This window comes from Nelusetta ayraudi, unplaced genomic scaffold, assembly GCF_046127955.1.
Source record: "Nelusetta ayraudi isolate G7.1 ecotype Tasmania unplaced genomic scaffold, CSIRO-AGI_Nayr_v1 ptg000097l, whole genome shotgun sequence".
NCBI classification, from domain to species: domain Eukaryota; kingdom Metazoa; phylum Chordata; class Actinopteri; order Tetraodontiformes; family Monacanthidae; genus Nelusetta; species Nelusetta ayraudi.
Genome location: NW_027466147.1, coordinates 391296 through 403627, shown reverse-complemented (window position 1 = coordinate 403627; position 12332 = coordinate 391296). Strand labels below are relative to the sequence as shown.

The 12332-nt window shown below is 48.0% G+C and overlaps 1 protein-coding gene across 9 annotated transcripts in view; it reads right to left on the bottom strand.

Annotated features, from left to right (window-relative positions):
- Positions 1 to 12332, bottom strand: part of rapgef2b (Rap guanine nucleotide exchange factor 2b) — a 97303-nt gene that overhangs the window by 44756 nt on the left and 40215 nt on the right. For 8 of the 9 annotated variants that reach the window (XR_012929144.1, XR_012929145.1, XR_012929141.1 and 5 more), the window contains exons 5-6: positions 5566 to 5641; positions 1349 to 1516 (exon numbers count right to left, since the gene is read on the bottom strand). Coding sequence is in view for 2 of the 9 variants with exons in the window: in XM_076048215.1 (XP_075904330.1) it covers positions 1349 to 1516; positions 5566 to 5641 (244 nt within the window). In the remaining 7 variants the exon portion in view is untranslated. Of the gene's footprint in view, positions 1 to 1348; positions 1517 to 5565; positions 5642 to 10825; positions 11092 to 12332 lie in introns of those variants that run through there. The other variant, XR_012929147.1, reaches the window with a different exon arrangement.

Below are 12332 nucleotides of genomic sequence, written 5' to 3'. Positions count from 1 at the left end.
ACGTAAAAACACAACCGGGGCTAAATTTAGCCCGGAGTGCGTGGACAGAGTGGGGTTGGCGGGGGCATGAAGTTTGCCGCATTTCTCCCCTTTTTAAGTGGAGGGGAGGGGGGGGGAGGGTTGTTTCATAATGTTTCGGGAGGAAACGGCGTTACTCCTGTGGGAGCAGTAGGGAATGCAGGGAACGCTGCGAAACAGCGCGGAACGGGTGGAAAAAAGATAGTGTGCGTGACCGCTGCATGCTGGGAGAGTTGGATCATTAGTGTGAACGCGTTTAGGTTCCCCTTCCCAGGCTGCTGCAGAGTTCCAGCCTGGGCCGCGGCACAATAGGCCGACAGACTGCATCTGCCGGAGTCGCAATCCCTCCGCATTGGCTCCAGCCAATAGAGTCCCGCGATAAATACCGGAATGAGCGGAATTCCGGCTCAATGGGTCTCGTTCAAGCGTCCTGAGGAAACAAAACTCTTGTTGTGCTTCAATGGCGCGACGTCGGCCAAATTCCTTCTCAGATAAAAATGCGCCGCTTTGGCCAATTCGTCCAGTTGAACCGGCGGCCAAACTGATACGAGCAAAGTTATACGAGGGTTGTGTGCAAATGATCACGTGTGAGGATGTTGGGCTTCACTATCACATATAAGATAACATCCAGGAAAATGACCAACATCTTTTGCTTGGTTTAGTGACATCTTAAACAACATATTCCATGATCACCGACTCACAAACATCCTTCCATGTTAATTCTCTCACTCCAACACAAACATACACTTGTTAACAGAGAAAGGCATCATTCTCTTGGCAGTCGCGCCGCAGAGAAACTTGCAACTCGTAAACGCCGGTGCGAAAACAACTAATGACCGGTTGTTAGCGGACAGCAGAGTCTCACAACAATGAGGCGCAAATAGCACAAAAGAGGCGTTTGCAGGAGTCTCGGCGAGCGTGAAGGACGCTCAGGGAACTCAACGCAGTCAGTCAACAACAAGTATCACACAAACAAGCAACAACAGGTCAACACAATGGGGTAAAAGTGCAAAAACAAACCACAAAAAAAACCACCAGAGGCGCTCCGTGTGAAGACACGGGTTCCCTCGAACCAGGACAACCAGGACAACCAGGACAACCAGGACAACCAGGACAACCAGGACGCCAAAACACAGCAGCTCTGGGCCGGCAAAGTCCGACAAGGATCTGGAACTCTCGATTGAGGGTCTGAAGCCAAAAAAAAGTGCACAAGAGCTTCAGGGGAAGCAGCAACCACAGCGAAACAGAGCAGAGCCAAGCCGCGGCTCTGCTCCTCCCAGCAGCAGCAGTGGAGGGAGGGAGGGAAGAGGCAGGAACAGCCGAGACTCACCGTGTGGTAGCCCCGAGCCGCAGGGGGCTTGCCGGTGGGGTACGGGTCCACCGTGTCGATGATGGTCTGCCTCTCGCCCTTCTGGTTGATCTTCCGGAAGCGGCGGCGGGACTGCCGGTGCGAGGCTTGTCGCTGGAAGTACTCCTCATTCTCGTCCATATAGTCCACCTGGAGGAGAGGAGGAGGGCAGGGGGAAGAATACAGGGAGGGGAGAGGTGGGAGTGAGTGTTTTCATCTTTCATTCAGGCCCCTACCCTCCCAGCCCCTCCCAGCAAAGACATCGCACACTCTCAGAAACCTCCTGTACTCCTGTCATCTACTCTCCCTCCTCCTCCTCCTCCTCCTCCTCCTCCCCTTCCTCCTCCTCTCCCTCCCTATCTTTGCAAAAATAGAAATTGCGTGTGGGCTGCACGGTTTGCGTGTCTATGTTTGAAAAAAAAAAAAAGAACAGAAAAGGAACAGGGTTCTCAAAATACAAAGAGGAGCCGAAGACGACAGAAAAAAAATTGCAAAAAAAGAAGGTGAGAGACGAGAGAAGAGAAGAGGGGTGAGGGAGGGAGGGGGGTCGTGGGGGTTGAGACAATGGAATGAAAGACAGACGTGACAGATGCGCCATCCGCTGCCTCTCCTGTCTGAATTGTCATTTGCAGCGCAATTGCATGGCAGCCAGGTAAAAATCCACATTATGGTATCCAGCCAATTCAAAAGAACCAGAGTGGAATCAAAGCAAGAGAGAAAAATGAAGAGTAAAAAAAATAACCAAAAAACTTTTAAAGTGAATTCATTCTTCAATTAGTATTTTCATTTCATTTAAAGATCCCATACAATAATATTAATAAAAGCAGTAGCAGCAGTAGTAGTAGTATAATGTGTCCATCGCGCTTATTCCCTTGCCTTGATTTAAAACTATTTTCTGCCACAACCTGAGGAGGTCGCACTTGATGACCCAGGCCCATTTCCTTTCTTCCTTTCTGTCCTTTTTTTTCCTTAACAACCATTTCATTTATGTCAGCCACCTACTTCTGATTTCCGGCAGCAGCTACGGGCCGCCGCGCCGTGATTGCAATCAGTCCTGCCGGGCCGGCGGGCGGCGCTGCCCTGAGCAGAGAAGCTGGCGAATCGGAGTCAGAAGCGAGATGCGAGTCGAGCGAAGCCACGACGGCTGAACTGTGTCAGATGGACGAGATAGCGGCGCGACCCGGGCTAATAAGAACGCTGATGTAATTATTACCGAAGAAGAAAGGAGCGACGCCTCATGACTCCTGCCTACTGCTCGGAAACAGAGAAATTCCTCCTCAGTTTCAGAACTGCAGGGCTATTTTTTTTTCTTTTTTTCTAATTGCTATTTTGCAAGACGCAGAGGAGGGTCAGTCGACAGGTCAAACGGCTGCTGATTCATTCAGTCAGTCATTTTCAGAAAAGCGAGACTCTGCCGGGGTGGTTGCGCTTCATGGTTTTGACTGTTAAATGAAATGAACCACCAACACACGTGACAACGGGCAGCAATAGGCTTCCCCAACATTGGTGCTGTGCCCCCGTTATTTGAAATTTTATTTTGCATGTCTGCAATTTATTGTATAGTATTAAGCTTTGCTTGTTCCATATGTTTCCACTGGTTTGAGTCCGTATAAAAAGGTTCACTGTTATATCTGGAGGAAGATTTTTTTTTTCCAATAACGTCGGCGCCCAATTTTTTCCTAAGTTTTAAATTTTGGCCCCCTGCTGTAAGCAGAGGGCTAAACGTGCCACTTGGGGACGACGCGTTTTAAGTTTCCTCCATTTCCTCTCGACGATTTATTTGGACCGATTCCTTGTCTCTCTCCCTCCCTCCCTCCGCTCGCCCGCCCAGCTCAACGCTTCTCGCTGCGGCGTCGCATTTCACAGCACTCAGGCGTTGGGATTACACCGCTCAAATCTCTCCCTGCCGTACCGAGCGCTGCCATGACAACAGCACGGGAGCTGCATGCGGGCGGGCGCGCGTGCGGCAGGGCGGGAGATGCGACCGTGTGTCTAATTGCGAATCTTGGAGCTGCGTTTGTTGCTGCTGTTTGGCGCCACTTGTGCCGTCCTCGAGCTGACGCGTCGCATCTGCGCGTGCTTCCCCTCGAGCGCCGAAAGGTTCGGCCGTGTGTATTTCAGCAGCAGGAAAGCGTCCGCCGTGATTGCAGGGTGGCCCTGGCACCTACTGTGGCAGCAGGGGAAGGAAGGCCAGAGGAGTGTCTGCAGCGAGCCGAGCACAGGGTGTTATTACGGAGGGGGTTGGTTGGCATGTGTGGCCTGTCGGCATCTACCGATATTGGCGAAGCAAATCACTTCACTGTGTGTGTGTGTGTGTGTGTGTGTGTGTGTGTGTGTGTGTGTGTGTGTGTGTGAAGGAGTGCGCAGCGTAGGGAGAAATAATTCTTACTTGAAAGTGAAAAGGCAGGAGGGGGGTTTGTTTGATGTCTTACTAGGTGAGGAAAGGCAGAGCCAGCGCAAGACGGCAATTGGGGATTTTTTTTGAGGCATCTCGCTTGATAAAAAAGCTCCTTGAAATCGACGCTTCAAACGCAGCGGCTGCAGCTCACAGCTGCAGCGCAGCCCAGAGGAGGGAGGTAGGTACTGCTGTGGTTACCGTGGTGTGGATTGTTTGAGAAAAGGTGGCAAAAGAGAATGCAGGGTGAGTGCTAGACTGTTAGTTTATGATATATGTTTTATGATACACACTACCAGTCAAAAGTTTGGGCAAATACTTCTGATTTAATGGTTTTTCTTTCATTTTCATGACTATTTACGTTGTAGATTGTCACTCAAGGCATCAAAACTAGGAATGAACACATATGGAATATGTATCAAAGACAAAAGTGTGAAATAATTCAATATGTATATTATATATATATTTCTTTTTTTTTTCATTAGATTGACCGAATGCAAATTTTAAGCGCAGTTTTGTAAATCCATGGGGGGAAAAAAAGTCATCGACACAGTTTTGAGGAGGAGGACATGAGTTTTTCCCACTTTTTGCACGTTAATAACTTCCAAAGACTAGTGTTGTGCTGGAAAGTTCAGCTGGAGCTCACAGCGAGCGCGTTCCGTCCATCTCGTCCAGCTGCGATGCTCAAACTGTCCTGATTCCTCCTCCTCCTCCTCTTTAACGACAGCTGCTGCCGAATGTTTGCACGGATTTCATCTCAGTTCTGGCTCCCTTTTGGCGCATAATGATTAGCGAAAAAAAAAAACCCCAAAAAAACGCATCTGTTCTGATGTGCGGGACTCTCACAAGGGCCTCTGTTGTTCAACAGATGCGCCGCTACCTCCTGCTTCCGACGCTCCTCCGAGACGCCGGCGACGTGCACTCAGCGCACTCTTTGCGAACGCCAACATTTGATTTGGTGCAACAAAAAAAAAGAAAAAGAAAAAGAAAACTGGGTCAGAGCCTCTACAACGCATTGACTCTGGAGTGGGGTTGAAAAAGAAAAACAGCCCACATGGCTTCAACTCCGGAGAGGACATGGTTAAATAAGGCTGTGATGAAACTTCAGTGGGAGGCTTTTCATATATATATACACACTGGTGCAGAAACATCACAGCAGCAGCTGTGAAGGAGGAAATGTCAAACTATGGCGAGGAAAAGTAATATTTATATATACAGAGTCGGCCCCCCCCCAAAAAAAACTTGCATTAATATTTAATTTGTCTTAGTATTTCTGCACATATACATAGATACCTCGTATTAACACTACTGCTGTACTGTTGTACAATGTTTTCCCAACAGGTGGCATTCCCCTTATGACTGTAGCATCGACAAGTGTTGAGGTAACAAACGGAACCTAAGCAGTAGTTTGCTGTACACATAAATGGCAAGAAGCCAATGGCCACCACTTTGAGCACCTCTTGTAAGAGTGTAGGTGAGGTAACTTGTGTTAATGTCATGATGTCCAAATAAATTTGGTATTGAACTATTTAGCCAAGTTTCTCTTTTCTTGACGTGTCCATACGTTATTTTGGCTGACTATGTATATGTACAAATATAACTTCTGCCTCGAAAACCCCAAGGGGAGACAAATTGTGTTACACACACGATGTTCATCTCTCGTCACTCTAATGGCAGATTAGATGCTGGGAGCAAAAAGTCAAAATAGAGCTTTGTGTAACGCTCCCTGAAATTTGTAAAGCTGTGACAGGCAAAAGCCTCGTGTGTGTGTGTGTGTGTGTGTGTGTGAACAAGTGTGACTCACCACAATCATCTCGGAGGGCTCCAGCACGATGCACTCACATCCGCGCCGGAGGCTGCCTGCAGATCGCTTCCCAAAACTGAGCGGAAAAAGGAAAAAGAAGCCGATTTAGATTTAGGGAAAAATAGGAAACTCATGCGCGCGCGCACACACACACACACAAAAGAGGTCGGCGCTCATCAAATGAAAGTGGCATCTACTTATTTGTTGTTAAAAATCTATCTGGGGGACAACCAGGTCACCCGGTGCACGTGTGACTACTTCTCTACCTATGCGGGGAAAAACGTCACGGGCGGCAGCACTGAATGGACAGTTCCCTCCTTTCAGCCCAAACCGCTGGCGACGCACGCAGGAGGAGCGCCCGCCTCTGGAAAAGTCCACTCTCATGACGTCGCAAGCTTTTTTACAGTGTGCCTCGCTCCAAGCGAGGGAGAGAACCGCAGGGTATTAAAAGGAGCAGCAGCAGCAGCAGCCGTGGAAAGACTGAGCGCCAGGAGGCCCGACCGCTGGCCCGGATGAAGAATGCAGCCTTTGTCCCGACGATCAAGGCGGCGACACAAGGTCGTCCTTGTTTTGTTATTTCTAATATCTTCCCATTGAGAGCGTGACCCACATTTTGGTGGGTCGGCCGGTCCGTCGGTTGGTTGGTTGGTTGGTTGGTTGGTTTCGCTGATCCTCCTGCGAGATAAACTCAAGGACCTCCAGGAGGAGGCGGGCGCCGCTGGCGGGGACGGCGTTGTTCTTTTGCATTATTTACATTCTCCAGTCGGGAGTCTTTCCGGGGGAAAAGTGGGACGTTTATCTTTAAACTTGTCGAGGCATCCTGATACTTGAGATGATGGGGCTTTGGTATTTTTAGTGAGCAAAGTCTTTCTTAATTCTAACGGTCGAGGGGGGGGGGGGACTGCGATCACAAAGGCATTTAGGAAAAAGGTTGTGCACAAATTTTAATTTCATTGGTAAAAACAGCCTTTGACATTTTCATATGATTAAAGAAAGAGTCCTGTGATTTAAATCAGGGACAAAGACTTTTCTGTGTCTACAACTGGTCAGTAAATGTTCACTGAACAGCTTTGTACCCTCAACCATTGTTGATATTGAACCTGATGCTGAAGCACCTTTTTTTTAATAAATTCTCTACATTCTTGTATGCGTTGTTCTTCTTTGTCATTCTACTGTAAGATTGTCCTACGATGCTGTATGGTCAATGTTATTTTCCTGTCTGTACATCAAATTCACCGTCAGGTACAAAGAAAGAAACATTGAACCTCTAACCTTGAAGTTAATTAAACTGACAGATTATATCTGCATTATATATCAGCAATCTGCCAACCTGCTCTCTAAGAACCACAGCACTCGCACACTACTTTATGCAGGCTTCTGTTGTACTTTGCAGTGACTTTCTTTGTGTTTCTTGCAGCTTTTCAGCCCAAATCTTGAATTCATCAGATTCTCTTGTTCCATCATCATTTAAAACCACACGGGTGGCTGTCCTCATCCATCACGCCTACGTGCTCAGACCTCAGACCTCAGTGCGACCTAAATGCTCTGCAGCCTGCAGCGACATGTTGTGGGTTCGGCCTGGTCAGTCTGTCTGCAGAGTAAATACCTGTCGGCTGCAGCTCACCAATACTCCAGCAGCCACTAATGATTTTTTATTTTTTTTTATTTTCTAAAAGCAGATTCAGCTTGCTCTGCCCCTCCCCCCTTTCACAGGCAGGCCTTTGTTGGGTTTTTGTGTTGTTTTCTTTTTTTCCTCTTTTGTCAGCCGTTCTGTTGTTTCTCAGCTTGTGCTGCAGTTTCACTGGACTGAACGAGTCAACTTCCCCCGATGCCTCTTCAAACAATGGCCTGTCAAAGCAGACCAAAGTGATGCACGCAGTGTGGCGATGAAGTGGGACCGCGGGAACAAAGCACCACGACTATCTGACCCCGATGAGCCGAGTGGCATTCGGACCATTAACGCCGATTTGCATCGCATGAGCCGCCGTTCTAATTGGCTGCTGCCTCGCAAATATCAAACAAGTGAAAACTTGCCCGCGGACCCGACAGCTGCAGTATGGAAAGATTATCAGATTTTTTTTTTCTCTCTCTCTCTCTTTTCGCTCACATTCTCACAATACAGAAAAAAAAAATGCTCTAATTCTTCCAGTGGGGATGAATCGTCGGCTGGGCAGCGGCTTCAGAGAGACGGAGCGCTGGTTTTGATCTGGTTTCCACTGAAATCTGGAGTCCGTGCTCGCTCTGATCTGTTGAGCTCCCCTTGGCTCGTCCCGCTGCGGGCAAAGGAAAAAAAAGGAACCCGCAGCAGCGATTCCGCCCCAACGCACTGCACCGAAAAAAACCCGCCGGGCCACCAGAGCGCGGGGGAGAAAAGTGACGTGCTCAGTCATGTTGCCGTGTTCCGTTCCAAGCCTTTGTAATTTAATGCGCTGTTCTGCAGGAGGCCAACGCCATTGGCAACGTGAGACGTTAAGGAGCGGGATTATTATGGGAGCTGCAGGCTTTTTTTTCCTCTTTTTTGAACACAAAAGTGTCTTGTTTGGAGATTAAAGCCCTTACTGCTGTACGACTAGTGCGAAGCAAATATGAAATCCGGCCTGGCGTGCAAGCCAACACAGGGTGCATGACGCAGCAAGTGTAAAATGTCAAATGCAAAATAAACTTTTCAGATTTCCTGCAGGGCGTTGTGTTCATGGGCAGCTGGCCAGATTGACGAACCCCACTGTCTCCAGTTCCAGCTTGTGCTACTGCCTTTACACGAGTTGCCATGTGATAAGGCGACAGACGTTCAAAGGAATGAGGGATGAGACACTTTGCTTTGTTTCGTGCTGAATTGTCGTTGTACTCCAAGTGAAAGTTGTGCATCCAGCTTGCACCCGAGTTTAAACACAGACGATGGTGAAGTGAGGAAAAACAGCATTTGTTGTCTCATAAAAGGGGAGAGAGCATGAAATATTCAACACAGAGCATACAGCCCGTGAATATAGAAAAGTAAATACTGTATACATGGACAAAACCGCCCGAGAACTTGTCTTGTTCAGAAGATTAAAGCGTATAAATCATTAATAGAGCAATTAGGAGAACGCTGCAACAAGGACTGGAAGAAAGGCCTCACACGCATCCCGATGATTACGACGATGAAACACGATTTGAATCAGACACGCTCGGATTGCTTCACGTTTTCTCTAAGACTCTTGTCTGCTTCTTGTCTCCTTTAATGCAATTAAATCTCAAATTCGACAAAGATGTTGATCAGTATCAATTGCTGTTCCATTTCTCAAGGCTCTGATCCCTCTTCACATCCACCCAGTGCAACAAGAAAGCATAAACAACGTTTGGTTTGACCCAAATGTACGAGTGTGGAGGTTTGCATAGACATACTGACAAAATCCTAGACTCTGTTTCCCTGTTTGGCCTCATCTACTGGCTGCGCATCGTTCATAAGTCACGATGGTAAAAATAATAGGAGATTCCCGTAGTGGAAAAGTTTGTTTCAGATAGGAAAGCACTGATACCAGGGTTGACTACTCTACTCATAAAATATGTGCCAATACCAAAATACCGATACCACTTGTATAGTATGTACATGGCAATTTTTGTTAAATTTGTGTTTGTACTGCAGTGAAACTTGTGACAGTCACCCTATGTTCTCAAAAAATATGTTTCCGAGTTTGCCGTATTTTGCAATGCAGACTGACTTCTAGAAGAACAAAAGCACTAGAAACCAACACTCTTTTAAGAACCAAACTATACAGTCAAGATCATAAACACGGCGCCATCAGAGATGTCGAGTCGGATCCAGACGGGCGACCAGTGTCTCCATCCTTTCAAAGTAAACCCTCAAGATCAGACCCCTGTCGACGGATCTCGCCGGCCTCGCATTCCAGCCGCCGCTCGCGACACAGCCGGCTCGGGGGTCTGGAATGTCAGCCCGCGTGCATCGCCAGCCTCTCGGCCCACCGCCCAAGTCCACCCCGATCCATTCCACAGTCAGACTGAACCGGCGTGTTGGCTAATCTGCAGCCGGAGGCCCGATCGTGTCGGCGGCGGCGACGACGCTTGGCTAAGCTGTTTAGCAGCGAGCGGCTTTTCCAAACCAGCAGCAGGCCCCTAAGAAGGACAAAGATTAAACTCCTCGGTTATGCAAGACTTGAGACCCTTGTGCAGAGAAGAGAGGGAGGCGGAGGTCAGAGGAAGGAGGACGGCAAGTCTCGAGAGACCCTGCTGTTGATACAACCAAACCCCTCGGGCTTAAAAGAGAAGGAGCGGGAGTCTAATTCTGAGAGACACCCGGAATTCCACAAATATTGTTTTTTGGGGGGGGATGTTGGGCCATAAAGCCAAGCGACACTCCACCTGCCAATCCTTTAGTTAGCAGCGTTGGAGTGAAAGTGCTTTGTAGGCAAGACAGAGGAACATCTATGAATTCTGCAGTCTTTGATTTGCACATAGTAAACGGTCCAGAAGGTAGTTACACATTTATGTTAACATCCGGCCCAGAATGCCGCTCTCCTTTACACTTCCACACACCCACCCTGGTTGTTTTATTACTAGTGTGCAGCCTCCAGTCTCTCCTGGAGATTGGTGGAAGTAGAATGTGCGTAAGGTTAAAACATCATCCCGATGGTCACGCCAACAGTTGGGTCACACAAAAAGATTGCCAAGCTCAAGTCCAGCGTCCGCCACTAACGACCATTTAACCACATGGCACCTTGCAAACAAACAGTATTGGAGCAGCGCTGCCATGCCGTACTGCTCGGGGAAAACGGAGGCTGACAACCGTGACTTGTGACTTTTGTTTCCCGAAATACTACCCCGCTGAAACTGTCATGTCAGAGAGAAAAGGGCACCGACGGCGAGAGTCTGGGGAGACGGCAGCAACGAGCGACTCCTCCAAACTTTGCCCGGGTCCCATCAATCACCCGTCATCTGATCCATTGTGCCTTTTCAACACCTTTGCCCCTCAGCTGAAAGCAGCCTGCGTTGTTTTCGACACCGAAAAGTCACGTCTCAAGCCGCGAACGCGACAAACGAACGCACGCACACAGGCGGCCCACCCCTCGCCACCCCTGGGCTGCCAAATCCAAAATAACATCAAAGCCATGTTTCGCATTCCACACTCGAAGGTTTTACTGCAGCCGGCTCCCGCTCTTGGAGACAGGCAGACTTTTAAATTACAACCCAAAACATGGGAGGTCCTTGGCAGAGCTTTGGTGAGTCATATGCGGTAGTCACTCTTAGCTGGAGTCTGGAAACTCACCCCCGACACTCCAAGCGTCTCCTGGAGTGACGCCGCCACCTGATAAGATAAGAAGGCTTCTGCTTTAAAACATCCGAGCACAGTTAGTCCACCGTTAGTCCCAGATCGGCGATGGAAATCCCGACGAGTTGGTCCGGCTGCCACATATCGTCCTGCACGAGTGCTGCTGCTGCCGTGTGTGTGCGTGACTGTGTGCGTGTGGACCAGCCTCTGCCCAGTGGCTCTGCCCCTTTTCTCTCTCCTGCTCTCTCCCTCGCCCTCCCTAGTGTGGTGTGTTGACTGCACACAGCATTCCAGTGTAAGACTCACTTCCTGTTACCGAGTTACACATGACTGAGGGAGTGGGGTGTGTCCGTGCGTGTCCGTGCCTGTGTGCGCGTGTGTAGGACAGAGAGTTTAAAAAAAAAAAAAAGATTTTGGAAAATAATTCAGAATAATTAAATTTTTATCCTATCATTGGCGCCAACAATGAAAATTTTGATTTTGGTGAAATTTTGCAAATTGTAAAAGTAGTGAAGAATCTTTCTTACTTACTTGAATTTGTTTCATTTGAAAAAATCCAAATCTGTAAAATCTATACAAATCCGGCATAAAGGCCCATTAAAGGTCTCATATGATGGTAAACAACAACTTTTAGCAATGATATACATCTTTACTCAACCAAATCTCCCTTAAAGTGGCACAAACGCAAGTCCTTTGTCCCCGACTACGAAATTAAATTGTGTGCAAAAACACACAGGTAAGGACATCAGCCCTTAGTGATGTCACAAAGAGCCCTGACACCAGCAGTCACTTCTAAGTTCTGCCCTTTGAAACTGCTCTATGGTCATTGCGTTTTCTGGTGCCCTTCGATACATGGGAAGAAATTCTGGAAATATTATGACTTTTGAGCTGTACGTCTTTTGGGCATGTGAGGCGGGGAAGGAAAATATACTCTGAAATCTGGGGATTCTTCTCACCAGACAAACGTACGAGCAAAGATCAACCCGCGTGTTGGAGCTGGAGGTGCAAATTAAAGGAATAAATGATGAGCTGGTCCGTCAGAGCTGAGTCCGCCTCGACTCCTGCTGAATGTCAAGAAACAGTTTGCCTGCCGCCGACCTTTCCACTCCATCCAAACCATTTGGTCACCGCCTGCTGATATGAGTCGATTTACTGACTAAACAAGCTGACGAGCGGCAGTAGACTGTTGGTGACGACAACAGTGGCAAGAGGAAATGGAAGCGAGACCAGTTTGGGGTCAGTATGGGAAGTCATCACGTGTTGTCAATGGCGAACCACCTCGGCAAATAACACGAAGGGTCAAAATATAAAAGAAAGCAAAATGTAACTTTTTTTATTTTTGAGCAAACATTCTCTCATGTTCTGTCTCGGCCATCACATATGAGAATCTCCTTTGAGTCTCTTACTAGACCATGTGGGTCTTCTTAAAATATGATGTTATTTCTTTTTCATAGATTCTTAGAGTTCACACTGGCCTCCGGCTTTTAATTCAGCACCGTGCACT